This window comes from Patagioenas fasciata, chromosome 1 (genome assembly GCF_037038585.1).
Source record: "Patagioenas fasciata isolate bPatFas1 chromosome 1, bPatFas1.hap1, whole genome shotgun sequence".
Lineage (NCBI taxonomy): Eukaryota > Metazoa > Chordata > Aves > Columbiformes > Columbidae > Patagioenas > Patagioenas fasciata.
Window position 1 is genome coordinate 25,918,845 of NC_092520.1, and position 18,795 is coordinate 25,937,639.

The 18,795-nt window shown below is 37.8% G+C and overlaps 2 protein-coding genes across 4 annotated transcripts in view; both read right to left on the minus strand.

Moving 5' to 3' along the window:
* STARD13 (StAR related lipid transfer domain containing 13) overlaps positions 1 to 18,795 on the minus strand; it is a 309,147-nt gene that overhangs the window by 243,772 nt on the left and 46,580 nt on the right. For all 3 annotated transcript variants that reach the window (XM_071804769.1, XM_071804759.1, XM_065829818.2), the window contains one exon: positions 15,224 to 16,136. In XM_071804769.1, coding sequence (XP_071660870.1) covers positions 15,224 to 15,979 — 756 coding nt within the window. In that variant the 5' untranslated portion in view covers positions 15,980 to 16,136. The remainder of the gene's footprint in view (positions 1 to 15,223; positions 16,137 to 18,795) is intronic.
* LOC139827249 (uncharacterized) overlaps positions 1 to 18,795 on the minus strand; it is a 343,678-nt gene that overhangs the window by 214,075 nt on the left and 110,808 nt on the right. The gene's annotated exons all lie outside the window — the stretch shown is intronic.

Genomic DNA, 18,795 nt, shown 5'->3' on the forward strand with positions numbered 1-18,795 from the left:
TTGGGCAGATTCTGGAGAAAGGGAAACAGGGGAGACATGAGCAGTTGTGGAGAAAATAGTGGGAGGTGGAAACCGGAGACAATGCTCTAATTCTGGGAGAGGATCAGAGCGTGGTGGAAAAACACTGAGAGGATTGGGGAGCAGGAGGTGCTGGAAGGGGTGAGCCAGGAGGCCATAGGAAAGCAGGATGCATTCACTCTTCAGAATGTTGGGGTAGTAATCTCGAATCTGAAAACCACTTTGGAACATTTCTTTTCTGAGATAATCATAATGGGGTGATTAGGTGAATTCTGTAGAAACAGTAGGACAATAAATTTTCACTTCCAGCCCTGAGACACTTGATTTTATAAATGACATTCTTTCTGTCATGAAGGGTAGTTAATCCCTGACTGAAAAAATTGAAGAGAAATACATTGTGAGGGACGTGATGGGTTGTTCAGTTCTTATTCAATGATTTTATAGGATTTGTATCACTCATCCCACATGCTGTTAGAATTTTTTGTAAGGAGGAAAGGGGTTTCTCAACAGCTTCTGTTTAAGGTGTCAGCCCTGCCAAGTTGCTCCTTGCAGAGCCTCAATGAATTCCGTGACCTTCATTAGAAGCTGATCTCTAGTGGCCAAGGATCAAGACAGGGATGTTCTTAGTTCCTTTCTGAATGTCAGCCAGAGGTAAAAGTAGTAGGTTAAGAACAGACACATAAAACAATTATGTTGCAAAATCATAGAAGCTAAGCACATTATTGAAAATCTTTTCTGGGAAAAAAAAATCATTAGGACTGAGGAAGTAAAACAAAGATATCTGTAAGTAAAGATACAGTTTAACACAAAGAGTAAATTAGATTTTTTTAAGTTTTGAGTTGGCCGAAGTTAAAGGGAAGTGGGAGTAAGTTTGAATATGCTTTTAAAATCAGAAATATCATACTTTGTGACTAGATAAAACTATCTTCAGGTATTATTTACAGTACATGTACATTGTTCAGTTTTAATGTTTTGTATCCTCTGTTTTGAGAGGGCTTATGAGTTGCAGCATTTCAATTATAAGAAGCTTGTCAAAATGACATAAGGACGCTGATCACAGCAACAAATAAATCTCCTTGTGTCAGTTTTTGGAAGTGGGAGAGATGAGTGAAGAGGTACATTTTTCTTTTCATTGTCTAAGCCTCTTAAATGCCTGCACTTAATCAGATGGGATCTCCCTCTAGAGCTCTTCAGAGACACCAATGTCTTTTCCTCTGACTGTATAAGGAATTTATGTGCATCATTTGACAGACTGCTTTCTCTCTAATATGGAAACTGGAAATGTTCCCTAACACCCCGATGCAGATAATGTTCTGCTGATGTCTTAACTCCATGTTGAGGCAAGACCTGATGTGCACCATCTCCACTCCCACTCGTCTTCCTCCCACATCCCTACTTTCTCTGGGAAGAAAATTGAACTATGAGAGCAGAGAGCCTGCTCCACCAGGGCTGGTGGATTATCAGGAACCATGGATATTTAAATATTTGAATTTTAGATGAAAATTTATTGCCTAAATTACAGAGATCCAATTTCACTCCTCCCTCCCCAATAAAAACAGTAAAGGCTTTCAACCTGGAGAAGCATTCATTTTTATACATGGAGTTTTGAACAGGCCACAGGCTCTACCAATTACACTTCTTGCAAGTCACTTTTCTGTGTTTCTGTTTTGTTTTGGTTTGATTTACATCACTGTTTTTTGGTTAACTGAGATATATGTTCCTGCTCCCTGCCTATGCTAAGAGCCAGAATATTAGGTGTGCTACTGTAATATGCTGCTGTAGTTTATATTCTTTCTTTATCCTCTAAACAGTAAGAACAATCATGGCAAATGGAGAAACTAAGAAGGTGAAGGAATTAGGTAGAGTTTAAATGCTGAATTTAACATTGTCATCTAATGCAAAAGAACAGTCATCTCTCTGTGTATGCATATGTTCCTTAATCTGTTATTAGTTTATGTAGTATGTATTTTGGTTTATATTTTTAAGAGTTAAGGCTAGTTATCTGCTTAGAAGCTTTCAGAACTTTAACTACATTTCTTCTTTCAGCGATCAGAAACAGACATAAATACCACATGACTGATAAAAATAACTTTCAGGAACTTAACTGTTCATGGTGTTTGTAGCTACTAATGGTTATTGCAATCAGCTGAAGCCCTGTCTTGCTAGGGAAAAAAAAAAAGGGTAACATTGAAGTATGTGGAAATGCTGTATTATTACTGCCTAATGTTGACTTGTGGATTTTGCTCCCCTTGGACATCTTACTTTATGAAGACTCTTTCATGGCTTCTTTAACCATAAACTGAGAAACATAATAGTAATTACAGATTATAGCATGTCATTTTTATCTTGGAAAAAAGATAACTTTGTTAAAAATCATGACACATTCTGTTAAACAATCAGTTTGATGACAATTTTGAAGAAAGTTGCCTTGATATATTAGCCTTAGGCATCATTCTTGGAAGAAAAGAATAATTGCTATATCCCCAGCACATGTAAATATATTGCTTACACCATATACATATTTTGTGTAACAGAAAGGTTGGAGATTGTGGCCTAGAGCTCAAAAAATCTGTCTTATTTTAAAAGTATGATGGGCGCTAAACAATAATGACAACTGTTACCAGAACCTTAAGGTTTGGACAAATTCCCTGTGCCTTTGCTTCAGATATCTGCTGCTGAAAAGAGAGGGGCTGAGAGAGAGGAGTGATCTGTGGCAGCAACTTTTATAAACCCACGGGAATCTTGCAAAATCTTCAAGACATGATTACACTAAAGATAATAGAATCATAAAATCATTTTGGTTGGAAGAGACCTTCAAGATCATTGAGTCCAATCATAACCTAACTGGCACTAAACCATGTCCCTAAGAACCCCATCTATGCAACTTTTAAACACTTCCAGGGATGGTGACTCCACCACTGCCCTGGGCAGCCTGTTCCAATGCCTCAAAACCCTTTCTGTTGAGAAATTTTTCCTAATATCCAGTCTCAACCTCTCTTGGCACAACTTGAGGCCATTTCCTCTTGTCCTATCCCTTGCTACTTGGGAGAAGATACCAACACCCTCCATGCTACAACCCTCTTTCAGGTCGTTGCAGACAGCGATAAGGTCTCTCCTCAGCCTCCTTTTCTCCAGGCTGAACAGCCCCAGTTCCCTCAGCTGCTCCTCAGAAGATGTTCTGAGACAGGTGAAGCTGTAACCATGAGTCTGTCCTAGGGTTTGCACTATCAAGCTGAGCTGTACCCTAACCATTACTGACTTCCAGTGCTAATATACATTATATTTTGAGTACATTAGTACTACATGCACTTGCCTGGTTCTTTGTGAAGTACCACAACTGAAAGCATTTGAAAATTCTGGTTTTCCATGCTAAGGTATTTGTTAACTTTTATTTATATTTAGAAAAGTAGTGGTTATTAAAAAGAACAGGAAAAGGAAAACATTATTGTTTGGAATTACTCAGAGAATTATAAGAATGAGAAAAAAAAAGGCTGTGGAATGATTATCAGCAATGATATTTTCTATTCACAAATATTTCCATTCTATGTGATATGAAATATTTTAGCAAAACCCCATCCCATCACCCACAGTAATCCAAATAGAAGATCTATTGACATAACTCTGGCAAGTAACTAAAAATAAAAATTTCCTAGCCTAGTTCAAGGTGGCTAGGATTTTAGCTAGTTCCTCCACTTATTAAACAAGGTTTAAAAAGTGTATTTTGAAATGCAAAATACTTAACCATAGCAATAATAAGCAAAATCTTCCAAGCAAAAAGCAGCATAATGTAGAATTGCAAGATTTGCATGTTTAAGAGTCACATCTAGATATCCTTGTGGAGAAGGCTTTATGTGCTGTATTAGCACTTGGGCTATATTCAGACATTCTGGGCTAAAAGTTGGAAGCATCGTGGTTTGTATTTTAATAGTTTGTCCTAATGTAAGACTTGAGGAACTTCAAAAAGTGACAAGCTTTCCCACTTGCTCTCCAGACCTGCTCACCTTGTATTGTGATATTGCCACCTGTTTTTTTAAAAAAACAAAATGAAACAAAACAAAACAAAACAAAAACACAAGGGGAAATGGTCTAGACCATATTTAGAGTGAGAATGTGCATCAATAGTTTAGCCCTGCTGGAAAAAAACTTGGGTAGACAATATAGAAACCAGCCTAGTTGCAACTCACCCAATATATGTTTAAATTTAAAATTTAAAATGCTGGCATAATAGCAATTGCCTTTGGAATCTAAGTGGGTCTTTTGTTGTTGTTTTTTCCCTGCCGGTTAAGCTGTACCAAACTCCTTAGTAGCCCACGTAACAAGCTGCTGGAGGCTTCTGACATATCCAGCCCAGGCTGAGGAATCATTCACTGTCATGGAGAATTTTGAATCTTTGGGGACTTTTTTTCTGGAGTAACCCCAAATTTTAAAATAATTACTTCCTTTGCAAAACTAGATTGCTTTTATTTTACATGCTGTACCTAGAAGGGTTTTTTTTGTGGTATACTGCCACTTCTAAATTGGATGCATAAGCTAAATTTTCCTTCTCAGTTTTGTCCAGTTTTAAACCTCATGTTTGCTGCTCTTACACATTCATTTTAATTTGCATTTAATGCTGTGTGTCCTGAGCTGCCTGTGTGACCACTCCACAGCATTTGCAACCATTTGAACACAATATCCAAATGAGAAAAGAATACCCAACAATAAGGCCTAGTCGTTTTTAAGCTTAAGTATCTGCATTCCATTTAATGGAATTAAAATCATCTTAAGAACTTCAGACAAAATGGCAACATTGCACAGAAGAGAAGGTGACCTGAGATTAAAACTGTAACTGTATGGATTCCAACTTGTAGCAATTCTTAGTATTGTAGGGTTTGCTGTTATTTCTTTGTTTCTATTAGTGGTAAATTATTTTTAAAAAGTTTTATATGAGAACATTGAAATGGCAGTTTTAGAGTTTTCTGTCATTCACATGCAAAGTGCAGACATTATCATGTCTGGAAAGTTTGGTTTCAAAAGCATTTTCTGAGCCTGTATAATGCACGTTTGCCTTGACTTCAGAAGGAACTGAGTTTGTCTCCGCTTGCTTGGAATACTGGGGGTTTCCCACTAAAGCTTTTAAAATCTCTCTCTCTCTTTTGGCATTATGTGTTCCCTAAAACAAGACAAAAACCAGTAAGTCCTTACAGGACTTGTACAATTCAAGATAGCACATGATCTATACTATACAAAATACAAAATGTAAGGCTATCTGGATAGCCCTCTTGCATATGAAATACATGATAGTAGTCCAACTTTTATTTTCAAAAACTAGGGTCTGTGGAATATTTTTATCTTCCAGGGGTAATCTTTTTTAATGTAACCATCTTTAATCTCCCAAAAATCTTTGTTGGGATTTTGTTTGTTTGTTTTCATATATCTATATCTACAGTTATTTTTAATATCTTAGTAAACTCTGATAACAGAGCAGATAAAAGTACAGCTTAAGGTGAACTCTCAGACTAGATCCTTAGTTGCACAAATATTCAGTAGTCTGCTTTCTTTCAGTATAGGCACTGATCTAGGTCAGTTAATGTTGTTAATACAAAGCAGGTTATTGCTGACTGATAATTTTATATTGCTAATTTGGCCAGTCTGTGTATTCTTTCTTCTAGTTATTGGCTTTGCATGCTTTTATCTTGGTCTTGATATATGATGTACTTATTACGGAATGAAATACACACAAGTTGCAGCATTATATTCTTATTTCTTGGCAGGTTTCGCACGTTTTTTGATGTTTTAATGTAAGTAAATCAGTCCCTGAATAACTGCAAAGGCTTTCGCCACACTGAAAAATTATCATTACCTAGCTACTGAAATTTCACCAATATACTGTTTGAATAGGAACACTAAATACTAACTGCAAAATTTACAATAGATCATATAGTATGCCACTAAATACTTTATCATAAAGGTTAGATTAAGGCCAGACAACATTTTTCTGAATATACAGTACAAATAAGCTGTTAAATCTTTGACGCTAAACCATTACCTATTCCAGACTCATTTTTTGAAACAGTGGATTAGAAGTCTAAATGCCAGAGAATTTCAGAATACATAGAAAGCACAGAAAAGGAGAGCCCAGTAATAAAATCTAAAGGTATGGAGAGATTTTACTGCAGAGAGATTTACTGGAAGAAAAATGCTTCCAATGCAGGAGCTGGCCTCAATGTCCTGTCTGTTTTATTGCTGGAGAACTCCAGGCTAATTCAGAAGAGGTTTTACTTCGCTGCACTGCAAAAGTCTTAGCTCTGAGATAATTCAAAACTGGGCAAGACTTTTAGTTCAGACAAACACTTGGATAGGTAAGAGCAGTCTGTTTCAATTTTTATTAAAATTTAAAATACTCCATAGTTAGAGTGATTGTTAAGAAGAGTCTTGATGGTGACAATGTTCTCTCCTACAGAAAGTAACCACACAAGAAGGTCATCAAATGAAATCTCAGATACATCATCCTAAAACTTCTATGAAGGTCACTGCATTTTTAAAAAAGTTGTAAAGTTTCTTCAAATTAGTTTCAAACATGTCACTGGTTAAATGATAGCTGGTGATGTGGCAGTACCAAAATGATCATACATCGTTGGGCATATCAAATCGCATGGTTTAGTCAGTGGTCTTATGGTACTACCAAGGAATTTGTCCATTACAGTACCACAATAACATTATTTTATTGGAATTTCACACGAAGACAGACAGAGGGATCTTAGGTATGTTGCTAGAACTTGATTTTATGAACTGTGCATATGCTACCGAGGAGGAATAGTCAAAAGCACCTAAATGACTTACAGGAAGTGCCACAAACTTTCAGTGGGAGTTTTGTGCACGCGAGGAAATTCGTAACTCTTCATTCTCCTGCTCAAGAACTTTGCCATATTATGAAATAAACTTTGTAGGGTTCTTAATTCAGTAACATTCTGTTACTTTTTATTTTTCTACACTACAGTTCTATTGCTGGACTTGCAAAACATAGCAGATCCTCACCTATCAGCCAGACAAGCTTGAAAATGGGACCCAACCCCATCCCCTCACCTTTTGCACAAGTTTCCAGCCTCACAAGCTGATCTGCTTACTGCCCATCCCACAGTTTATCCAGAATCTCCATCTGCACTTTGAAGGAGTATCTTAATTTCAATGGCAGGCAGATTAACAGATTTCTACATGTTTCTTCTGGTTTCCCCCACCTAAGACCCAGTCTGTAATTCTCGCAGGTGCCTGTTGCCGTGCTCTGACAGAGGAATGTGGTTCATCAGAGGGTTCACTTGGACAGGGCTTATTTTCTATTGACTTTTGCTCTACTTCTGTAGAGATAACATGAAACACTTGAATGGTCTCACATTGCACAGGTTCCAGATATTTTCAAATATTTGTAAAGAATCTTGATATACCTCTTTGATGGGCTTAGTGTGACCCTAAACACATAATCTTTTTTTTTATATTTCTGGCAAAAGCAATAGTAATATTGCTATTTCCTGAGGTGACCATATGATTCTGAAGTATTCAAATACACAAGAAATAAAGAAGTCAATATCTGAAAAAAACATAACCAAAGTTACATATGGTGAATACTCTCCCCTTTGTAGTAATACACCAGTTATGTTAATTATTTATTCTCCTGAAGCATTAGAGATAAATGTAACCCATGCACTAATACTTATGAACAGGCTAAAGCAGGCATTCCCAAAATTTTATTTGTAAGGCCTCTTAAAGTGCACGTGGGACCACCATGAGGCTGTGCAACAAAATTTGTTGGCAACACAGCATTGTCTCAGCAGGATGGCTACAGCTAGGATGGGCAGCACAAAGCCTTTGTCAGACACCAGGAGCAGGTAGTCCTACTTCAGAAGCTGCTAGCATAAACATCTTTCATAGTGTTATGAAAACTACTTAAGGGCCAAGGTTTTACACATTAACTTGAACAGCCTGAGGGTTTGACTCTGTGCAATGTAACTCAATAATCTCACCTTCTGTAATTTCATATTAATTAATTCAGCACCAAGACAAAATATACTTTGTAAATTTTCTGAAGGAGTTTGAAAGTCAAAGTGAGGTGGGTTTGGTTTTTTTTTTTTTTTTTGACTAATGATACTATTTTATGTAGTATTTTGTCTTGGAATTTTACTTTTCTTAGAATCTCACTGTATAGGTAATACATACAATATACTATACCTTTTTGGAGCTGGTATTCTGAAGCACAAATTATTTCAAACTGCATGAAGGGTCAACTGCAGAAAAGTCCTCTGAATTTTTTGAGTGCCAGTCCACCCATCACATGGAGATTTGTTTATCATCTTTGCTTTTGAAAAAGCACAGATTTTGTCCCCTTGTATTACAACTTTTCTTCAGGAGGATTTTGGAAGAGCCCAAGCTGAGACTGCTGAAAATATTTTGTAGGGTATTTTAACAAAACTAGAGTGCATATGTTTTCTCCAGTCTCAACCCAGCAGCCATTGATGCCTGCTGAAGGCATTCACAATATTTGAAAGACAGGTGGATGCTGATGGCAAGAAAGTGCATCTTTTCTGGAGGCATATAGAGTTTAATTTTTTAATTCGCTAGTAATGAACAATCAATTATGCATCCTTATGAAAATATGCAGGCAGCATGCAAGTATACTAATGAGATAAAAGACAGTAATTTTGATAGTATCTACAAGTGTTCCTACATGATTCCAATATACCAATTCTCTTCAGTATGATCTTTTGTCATATCCTTAAGTTACTATTCCTGTTCTAACTTTACTGTTACTTTCCAAGGTTCTTATAATTTCACAGTAGAATCATCCATGCAGCTAATTTCCACTGAAGTAAGAAGTAAATTTGAACTTACTGCTCCTTCCATTCACAATAAGTACAACACAGCAAATGCCATATTCCAATGGGAAATGGTTACATTATTAGGAATAATGAGATGAGTGAAAAATGTACTCTATGCAAAATTCTATGTTCATTATTAGTCCCTCAAATTTGTGAAATTAATAAAATATTATTTCTTTTAATTTAATAATTAAAGTCCCTATTAAGGACTTTAATTATTAAATTAGTAAGAGCTGATTTGGGTTATTTTTTGACTGATAAAAATGCATCATTGCTAAAGTAACCAGAAGTTCTCCAAATCCTTTTCCAAGCAGGCAGAAAAACAAGAGTAAAGACAAGAAATGTTTTAAAGTTCAACTCACCATGTCTCTACCTATCAGCTCAAGAGAATGTCTAACTGAAATACACAAAGTGCAAATCTCACAGACACACAAAGGAAATTAGAATATAGAAAGCTCAGCGCATCACTCCTGTCTTAGACAATTAATTTCCTATTTTTCTCCCCTTCACTTTCTATTCTGTTTTCCCTGGCTATTGTTATTTCAGCGTGTGACTGTCCTACCTGGATAGACATCCCATGTCTGCAGAAGATGAATGAAAAGGAGATGATAATAATAACTGTATTATTCCTCTTGAAGAAGTCATCACAAGTTTGCAACAAATCTCCTCCTCTAGTTTTGGAGTCTTGGCTTCATAGGGTAAAGTGTAGAACAAACTGCCAAAGTATGGGAGGAGTGGGAGAAGGAATTTGTGCTTCTTTACTAGTTTTTACTCTTGTAAAACTGAAACAGAGAAGAAGAAACTATTGCAGGGCAGTTTTCAGATAGCTTAAATTCCATCTGAGTTCCACTGCCTCATTATTGAAAACAGCAATTTACCTTTCAGAAAAGGGCTTCAGAAAGGCTAAGCAAGGCACTGAGCAGGAATACAAGAGGTACAAGGACTTAGCAGAGTTTAAGGCATTCAAATATAAGGGTAAGAAGGTTCCTTCAGCAAGGCAGTTTCTGACCATAGTTGTAGACTTGACTGTTGCTGTTTTGAACATTTGAATTAACTCAATCTAACCTGAAAAAAGCAAATTCATTGTCAAAGACTTAAAACTTTCTGATTCCTTTCTCATTGGCTATGATAACTTGTTTAAAATACTTATAAATCACACAGAAGAATACATATATTTTAAGGAATCATAATTAACTTTGAAGACTATGGGTTTGAATAAATTTTTGTGGATTTTTCTCCTCTTGCATGCCTTGTCTATTTATCTTATCTTGCTCCTTTGGTGAACTTATGGTGTTTGTGAACGGAAGAATGAAAACACAGGCCAGGAGCAGACAAACTGTAGGACAGATGTTACGGAAACTCCCATATTACATCTCAGCAAATTATTCCAGCCTGAATCTGAACTCTCATGGTCCAAGCTCTTACAATGATTGTCAAACTTGTCACTCAGTAATGATTGTATAATGAAGATAAAATTTACCTAACTGTGGTACAAGGATGGAACAAGGAAATTAATGAAAATAAGTGAATAATCAAGGGAAGAGAAACTGGAAAACGAGATCATTCATCTTCCTGCCAACCAAGGACTGTTTTCTGTAACCATTTCCAGAGTTCAGCTGCCTTAGCTTTAAATGTCAAAAGCAATGGAGCTTTCAAAAACCTATTTTAGAACACTACAGTTTTACTTAAAACAAAGCTTTACTCATGGTGAAGGGTGATGGCTCAGCTGCCCCATTAACAGTGCTGTACACGCTGGCCTCCTGACACTGTATTGGCCACTCCCATGGCTGTGCAGCCTCCTACAAAAGTCTTTGAGTTTATAGGCTGAAGGCCAAATCTTGACAAAGATACTCATGGTGAATACTACCTTAATTACCCGAATTATCTGTTTGGGTCATCTTGTCTTGTTACTCCCAGGGAGTGGTATCTCCCCTTTGTTTGACCTAGCTGAACAAGGTAGCATTCAATGCAAGTATCAGACCATCAGCATCATGCTTTAAACCAACAAGCAGCTTTGGGTTAGATCTTCCTAAATGTGTTGAAAGAGGCATGATGTAAATCTGTGTGTAACTTGAGCCTCTGAAAGGCCTCCCAGATTCCTGTGCAAGGCCTAGCAGATCTGACGCTCTGGGCCTGACAACGCTGCTCACCAGCTCACAAGGCAGAGACGGCAGAGTGCAGGGGAAAGAGTCTGACAGAGGCTTCTTTAATGGATTTATTCCTCCTGAATTAGAAAGGACTTTTGTTTCTTTTTTAAGAACAATTATTTTTCTAGAATTCTCCTGGAAGTTGCACCTGTATGCAAACTTGCCAACATTTAGTTCTTCACCCTTTCCAGATATATTTCATAAAGAGGTGACCATGTTCCATCAAGCAGCAGCCCTGAGTAGAGGGCTCATTTGGTGAAGCCTGAATGTCCAGTGGGGAGAGATACTGTGGTCTTGGCGCAGACACCAGGAGGCTGCAGAGGGGCTGCTGGAGCACCTACCACATCATGATGGTTGGCTCTAAGTGGCTCCTTTCCAGCTCTTGGTCTTCCTGGCTTGTGCCTTTCTCTCTGGTACGATAGAGGAAGCTGTGACAACTCACTTAGTTGCCCTAAGTAATGTCAACAGTGTCAGAAACCTTCTAGGCTGCTACAATAGCTAAGATGGGCTCCCCAAAAAGATGCTTTGAAACTGTCTCAGAGCAGTTTTCCAGTTTGCTGCTGTATTGTAAGACTCCACTTGCCTCCCTGCAGCAGCCAACAGCATTAGCAGCCTCTCTATACAGTCACTGAGGTGAGGGAAGATTCGTGACAATTCACTTTGTCAAGGGGATGAGTTCATAATTCTTCTTTTTGCCTAATATCTGTCAAATATCGTCATTTTTGTTTACTTGACTGAAATGCTACTCCTGGAAGTAACACATATTGAGACTGAAAATATAGGTTAAGATTAGTGACATAAAGTTGCATAGTAGTTCCTGCTTAAATATGAGTATCAACTGGGTCCTGCTCAGTACAGTTTGAAGAAATGGCAATCCAGAAAAATGTTACATTTCAGAAGCTATTCTGAATAATTTATTGCCATTGCATACTGAGCTGGCTGCATGCACCAAGAGAGTATTTAGTTTAATATGAAGACTTGAAGTAAAACAAGCAAAAAGAATGGCTCAAGATACCACGTCAGAGCTGCTGAGAAAACAAACAATCACAAATAATACTAGAAGGACATGAGTGATGTCAAAAATTCCCATTCGAGATAGAAGGAGAATTTTGCAAGGAAGGTGGGCATAGAAGACAAATCTGTAATGAGGGTACAGAAACTCAGTGGTGTGTTTAAGGAAGTGCTGTCTTAGTGATGAAGTTACGTAGATCACCAACCCTGAATGAAAATTAACATGAACAATATTTCAGACGTGTATATAGACTTGTTTTTAAATCTTCAAAATTTTGTTTCCCCAGTTGAAATAAATGTTATTTTTAATTTAAGAACTCTATTTGGGCATTAAATGTACCACTGATTACAGACTCCTGACCAGGAGAAAGAGGTTGCCAAGTGTAAATTTGGTGAGAAAGCAGAGGAAGTATATGTGCGACTGGTCTAAGGGTGGAAATTCAGGGAGCATACTGCATTCATAAATTGAACAGAAATATTGTTTATCTTGAACCACTCAGAACAGAGAGATGCTGTCTGCATTTGGAAAAAAAAAAAAAGAGCATTTTTTTTTTGAACGGGCACAATTTTATGAATTGTTTTCAGCAGAGTTTCTTCCACTTGTAACAGAGTTGGCAGCACAGACAAGTTGTATTTTTTTCCATTTTTCACTCTACTTGTTTACTGTTTGGTGTACTTGGAGATCTGTCTTTACTCACTAGTTAGACTGAAACAAGAAGTCCAATGATAACCAGTTAAATGTGTGTAGCAACTATTGCAGAGGAGATCTGGACACTGGCTTTGCTGGCGGGGGCTGCCTGCAAGGGCTAGTACTGCCCAGCCTGGAGAATGTGACAGCCTTTCCTCCTTTGTTTACACAAAATAGGAGATTTACAGTCAGTAACAAGTACATTTACTTAGCAATGCCCCTGCAGGGTAGATCTTAATCACTATTTCACTGTGAACTCGAGTAGCAAGGATTCAGCCAGGATCTGGGTCAGGGTGCTTGCTATGTGTGTTGGCCTGTGTCTGTATGGCCAAGGTGATATACTACTTTTAAGTCTAGGGCTTAGCAGTAATGGTTGTTCTTGACAACATTTTTATGCCATGCTGTCTTTATTTTCTTAATTTATTTCCACTAGAAAGACATTTTTCCACAGCCCCATTTCTAAATAATAGAAATAAGTAACCTGACAGTAACATACATTTGCTTCAACCAGAGTCATGAGGGGAGTTTTTAGTCTGACTAGTAATGCATGATTGCTGCTAAAATTTGAAAGACAAGATAATCCTTTTTCGAAAAAAAAAAATCTTGGAGGCTTTCCTAGAATGATATATACTTATTTACATAGAAAGAAAATCAAAACCAGAACTGCATCATTGCATCTGCACGGTTTTTGAAATGTTTTGACACATTCGCCAAGATTTACTAGGTAATTTCACATGCTTGTCTGGCAATTTATAATCCACTATTTTGCACTACAAGCTGCATCCTTGAGGTTATTTCATGGCATAGGCATAAAGTAAACTAAATGACAACAGCCTCTGGCCTCTCCCTTTTATCTGTGAGAATGACCTTCAGTAAACAGAATCCACAGGATGTTGCACATGCATTTTGATATATATTTATATTAATGGGAATGTGTCTGAGTAAATGAAGAAGCAAGCCTTAGCGTAGGGTAGAGAAATAATGCAATTATTTAATAAACCATGTGTCACAAGAATCTCTCAGGGTCAGTATTGCATCAAAAGGTGCACTGTTTTGGAACCATCTTTGGGCCTTGGTTTTCTAGTGCTAGCTTCTGAGAGAAATTTGGAAAAATCTGGGTTATTTCTCTGTGAGCTGATGGGTTTCTGCAGTAAAGTTGGGATATGTATGAAGTACAGCACAAAACTCCCACTCAGTTAAGGGCAGAATTAGTCCACCCAAACTGGAGACAGATTAGTATTAAAGGATAGAAGTAATTAAGTATTGTATACTGTAATTTTTATGTTACTATGGACATTATAGTCCAAATTCTACTTTCATTTAACCAGAAACCAATGAAGCATCTCTGTGTTATAAGCACTAGAAGTAAAAGGACATCGGCAGATAGAGAGAAATTAAGCACATTGGGTAAAAGACCAGGGCTCCACCCTGCTTTTCAAGGCATAGAGCAGATGTACATGGAAAATAACTTTTAAAAGCTGGAGAAAGAGAAGAGAGAGGAAGGAAAGGTATGCCTGACCTGCAGTTTAAGATTAATTTGTACTGCAAGGTCAAGAACATTGGAATTTAAAGGGTTTGTTTTGCCCACTACTTGGAGTCACTTCATATTTTTGTACTAGAGCTGAACTTCTCCAATGATAAACATGTTTAGCTGCAGGCATTTGTTTTGTCATCAGCTGGGAGCAGGGGGAAAGTCTTGCTTGTTCTCCAGACTGGCAAGAACTCACTTGGAAAGATGCTGTTCCGTCAGGTCACAAAAACACAGCTAATTTACTCAAACCGCCCTCCCCCCCCCCCCTTTTTTTTTTTTGGTAAGGTTCTAGTTGGAGGATTCTTATTATAGAGTGGGTTTTTTTTGTTGGTTTTTCTTTTTTTTGGTCCTAAATCTTCTTATGTTTTCATTCTGGATATTGGTCTATAAAGCATCATGATGTGTACCAGTACAGATACAAAAAGATCTATTTATTTTATTTTATTATAGACCAGATTGTAATGTGTCCTCCATATTATTTTAATGAAATAAGAATACAGAAAATGCTGTTATTTAGAAGAAGCAGTGCTGTGGGTGAGGTGGCACAGTGCTACAGTGTCACTACACTAAAAAGAGGCCATTTTTCAGCACAAAGAAATATACTTTGCTCTCAGAGTAAACCTGAGCTCTATCCCTTTGGAACAGTCCATACACCCCGGAAATATATGCTGTACTTGTCATGATACATGGCCTTGTAGGAGTATGGGGAAGTGAGCCCATGTTCCCATTTTAAAAAGGAAGGGAAAAGAAAAAAAACAAAGTTTGAAGTTCAGGCTAATACAAGTGTAGCCAATCCGAAGTAATAGATTTGCCCAATGTAAAAACCTGGTATACTTTTTCTGTAGGTTTGTATTCTTGTGTAATTCACGTTAACTATCACTTTATAACAATTTGTGCAACTCCTCCTCCTCTTGTAACCAAACTTAAATTATACCACTTATTTAAAACATACTTGGAACAAAAGAGTAGCTTGTATTACCTCCAGCTCCATGTGTTTTTCTCTCTTGTTATGGTCCTTCAGTTCCTTTTCAGAATGATGATCGCAATCTTCTGTATGACAGATGTGTTGAAATTTAGTAAGTTCATGTTTAGTTTGCTTTCTTTGAGAAACATTCCTTCTATGGACACCATTGAAAAATGCCTCATACAGTGGCAGTTCAGTAAAGATATCCTCATCATCTCTACCCTCTGCTTCTTCCTCTTCAGATGAATAATCTCCTGCTTCTCCTGCCTCACAAATATGGAGTCTAGTACTAGCCTCATGTGGTAAGAACTCAAAATCAGAAAATGTGATAGCACTTGGTTTGTGTTTTATGACTCTGACCCCATGACTCTTCTCTGGTTTCTGGTCTGAATTTTTTCCTATAAGCACTGGCCACTTTGTGTGTGAGGGAAGGTTTAAAGGATCTTCCTGTGCCTTGTGCCTTGCAGAACAGAGTAAATCTTCAGAAAGGTGTTTTGTCTCTGGCTGATGGGTGGCACTGACACACTCTTCAGATGTGCCAGGTTGCAAGGATGTCTCATTGAGGTCTGATAAGGATGAGGCAGACAGCAAACTCAGCTGAGGTTCCAGTAAAAGATTCTGAAATTCAGGTGGACTTGCCTGGTTTTCTATCTTTCTTTGGTAGTCTTCATTCTTTGATTCCTTTGGAGTCCCCAGACACTTGGCAGATGTAAGATAAGGTGAGCCTTGTTCTTCTTCGTAGATGTTAGTTGCCATTCCAATGAGTTTCATCCATCAGAGATCAAAATGACTTCGTTCTTGGTTTCCTTAAGAAACATAACTCCACATATGTAGACAGGAAATACTTTCTTGTTTTTCCAAAAACTTCATCACACAATCATTATTAATGCCTGGATTCACCTATAAAATATCTGAATCCTCTCTGCTCCTGAAAAAAAAAAAAGATATATATATATTGACAGTAACATGCTTGCATTGGAGTGCATCAGTCTAAGTAATCCTCAAACATGAAATTCCCGTATCAAATTTACTTAAAGATATCTCAAAAAATATTTGATGTATGCAGATTAAATGAACTTAAATTTGAGAACTTTGACTTGTTTACTCTAGAGACTTGGAAAGAACTAGCAAATGCAGAAATGGTTTTTAAATATTGACTTTATGTTGATTTTTGACACAATGCTTCAGAATAATTCAAAGTGATGTGACCTATATGCTTGTTATTGAAACATGCCTCTGTTCACTGTACTTTTATTGTCTGTTAAATAATTGAAAACTTTTACATTGTTTTGATAAAGCTACTAAAATGCTATAGGGAAGAGCCAGGAGCAAAAGTAATTGACAGAAGAGAAAGAAGATTCCAATATAAGTAGAATTTTCTGTCTCTTGGCTTCACTGAATTGCCAATGCGGTTCAGAACCTGTCCATTCCCAATAAATTTGCAAAACAAAAAGAGGAGGTTAAAAATACAGAGAGGTTGACTACTACGTCAGAGTTGGCCATGTCTGGTTTAAATCAGTCTTAACTTCTGTGCTCACATCTAGGCTGAGCACCTCCAACGCACGGGCAGAAGGGAGCAGCTGAAGATCTGATCATGCATCACTGAATAGCTTACATCCACTCATCTATGTAATTTACTTTTTGTGGCAGATTGAATATTGATAGTATTTATTTTAATGGTTGTTTCAGTACTCCATCTGTGAGACAGCAAAGCAGAACAGAAGCTTTTCAAAATAAAAAGAGAAGCTGAAGCCTTTGATGTATGTGGCAAACCTGTCAGTGACAAGGAAGACATGTCAGAAGGCAGCGCTGTGGTTGTCAAAGTGGGAAGCATGCAAAGGAAGATGCTGGCAAGTGACGTGCCTCTCGCTGTGCATACCGTAAACTGAGCAATGCACACCATCTAGGCATATTTTAGTGCTGGTTAGTGTATATTTTAGTGTTATAGACATGCATTGGGTAATAGAAAGAATGCTATTACACATACAGGAAACCTGGGTTTATTATATTACCTTTGTCATTTGAACTGTAGCTGTAAAAGGCGTGAGCGTGCAGGCATGCACTGTTTAGGCAGATTTCCTCTCAGCTTTGCTGGCTATGTAAAAGTCAGACATTATTCTACGCAATTGTCTAGCCTCCTGCTGGAGCCAGTGGAGACAGAAAAAAGCTTCCAGTAGGTAAATGCTCTCACTTATCTTGGATACCTATTTTGACATGGGATGAGTCTCACTCCTGGCATGACTGCCTAATCCAAAAATACGGAGGAAATTTAGACAAGAAACTTACACAGATCACTCAACTTTTAGAGGGACAAATAAAGGGAAGAAGAACCTCACCCCATGTTTTTGTTACACAGTGATAATCAAAACTACTTTTGAAGGCCTCATTTTCTCAGCTTCAGCTCAGGCATCTGCACAGAAGTGAGTTCACTTTCAGGAGTGCCAAACACCCTCGGTTCTCTCTAGCATTAAGCAAACTAATTGAGCACAATATCTTTGAAAAAGAAAACACATTCCCACATTTGGAGAGAATGACTGGAATAACTAACATTTAATATAATACTTTGTACATTTTTGGCACAGTGAAAAAGCCTCCTGCCATTTCAGGTGAATATTGAGTATCATCTGTGCTTCACTAGGAGCCATCACCTTGATTTTTCAGTCCCTGGCCTCCACTGCTAGAAGGCAAGCTGTGAGCACCCACACTCTCACCATGCAGACCTGGGTATAAGTAAAGAAAAATCACCTAGAAGAATCCCTAGAAGGCAGAAAAAGAGCTTTGGGCTGGCTGCCCACACCAGCCTGTTGCCACGAGGTGAGAGGACAGGTTGTGTTCACCCGCCCTGGTGCTGCTGGCTGCCCTGTTCCTCACCTGGTGCTGGTTTGAGCAGGAGCATCAATGCTCGGGTCTCCTCAAGACTCTCTTTCCCAGCTTCACTCTTTCCTATTGTCACTCTTATTTTTCTGGCAGAAATTGCCCATCCTTGGCCTGTTCCCTGGACCCTATTTAGTTCTGGTAATGCTGCCAAGCAGGCTCTGCTTGTGATGACACCTGTGGGAATACACCTGTGTGTTTGTAGCACCATCTTTGCGTAACAAAGCCAAAACACAGCATAAAATGCTCCAGAAGAAGCTACGGAAATTCTGCAGTAGGCAAGCAGAGGAGAAATTAATTACATATTTTTTGTTTTCAGTATTTTAGGTTGATGCTTTAGGCTCCAAAACATGGATTATCATCCCTGCAAAAATGTGAGGTTTTCATTATCTCCAGATATTCCAGCATCTAGAATAAATTTCCAGCTTCTTTTAAAATTTTCCTAAGTTCTTTCTCTCAAATGATTTTCAGTTTTACAGGATGTGGAGCTGTAATTTTTACAGTTTAATTACAAAAGGCATGGCAAAGTTTTCCCATTTATTAGATTTGCTTACTCCCTTGGATTCTTTCTTTTTTTAAATTTTTTTCCTGTGATGAGACTGGAACAAAGAAAGTATGTAAGAGTAGGCCGGTTTTGTGCAAATATGGCAAGATATCTCTGAAGAGGAAGCGGTAAAAAGAGAGAGTGTGAGTTTACCCTTATTAATCCTGTG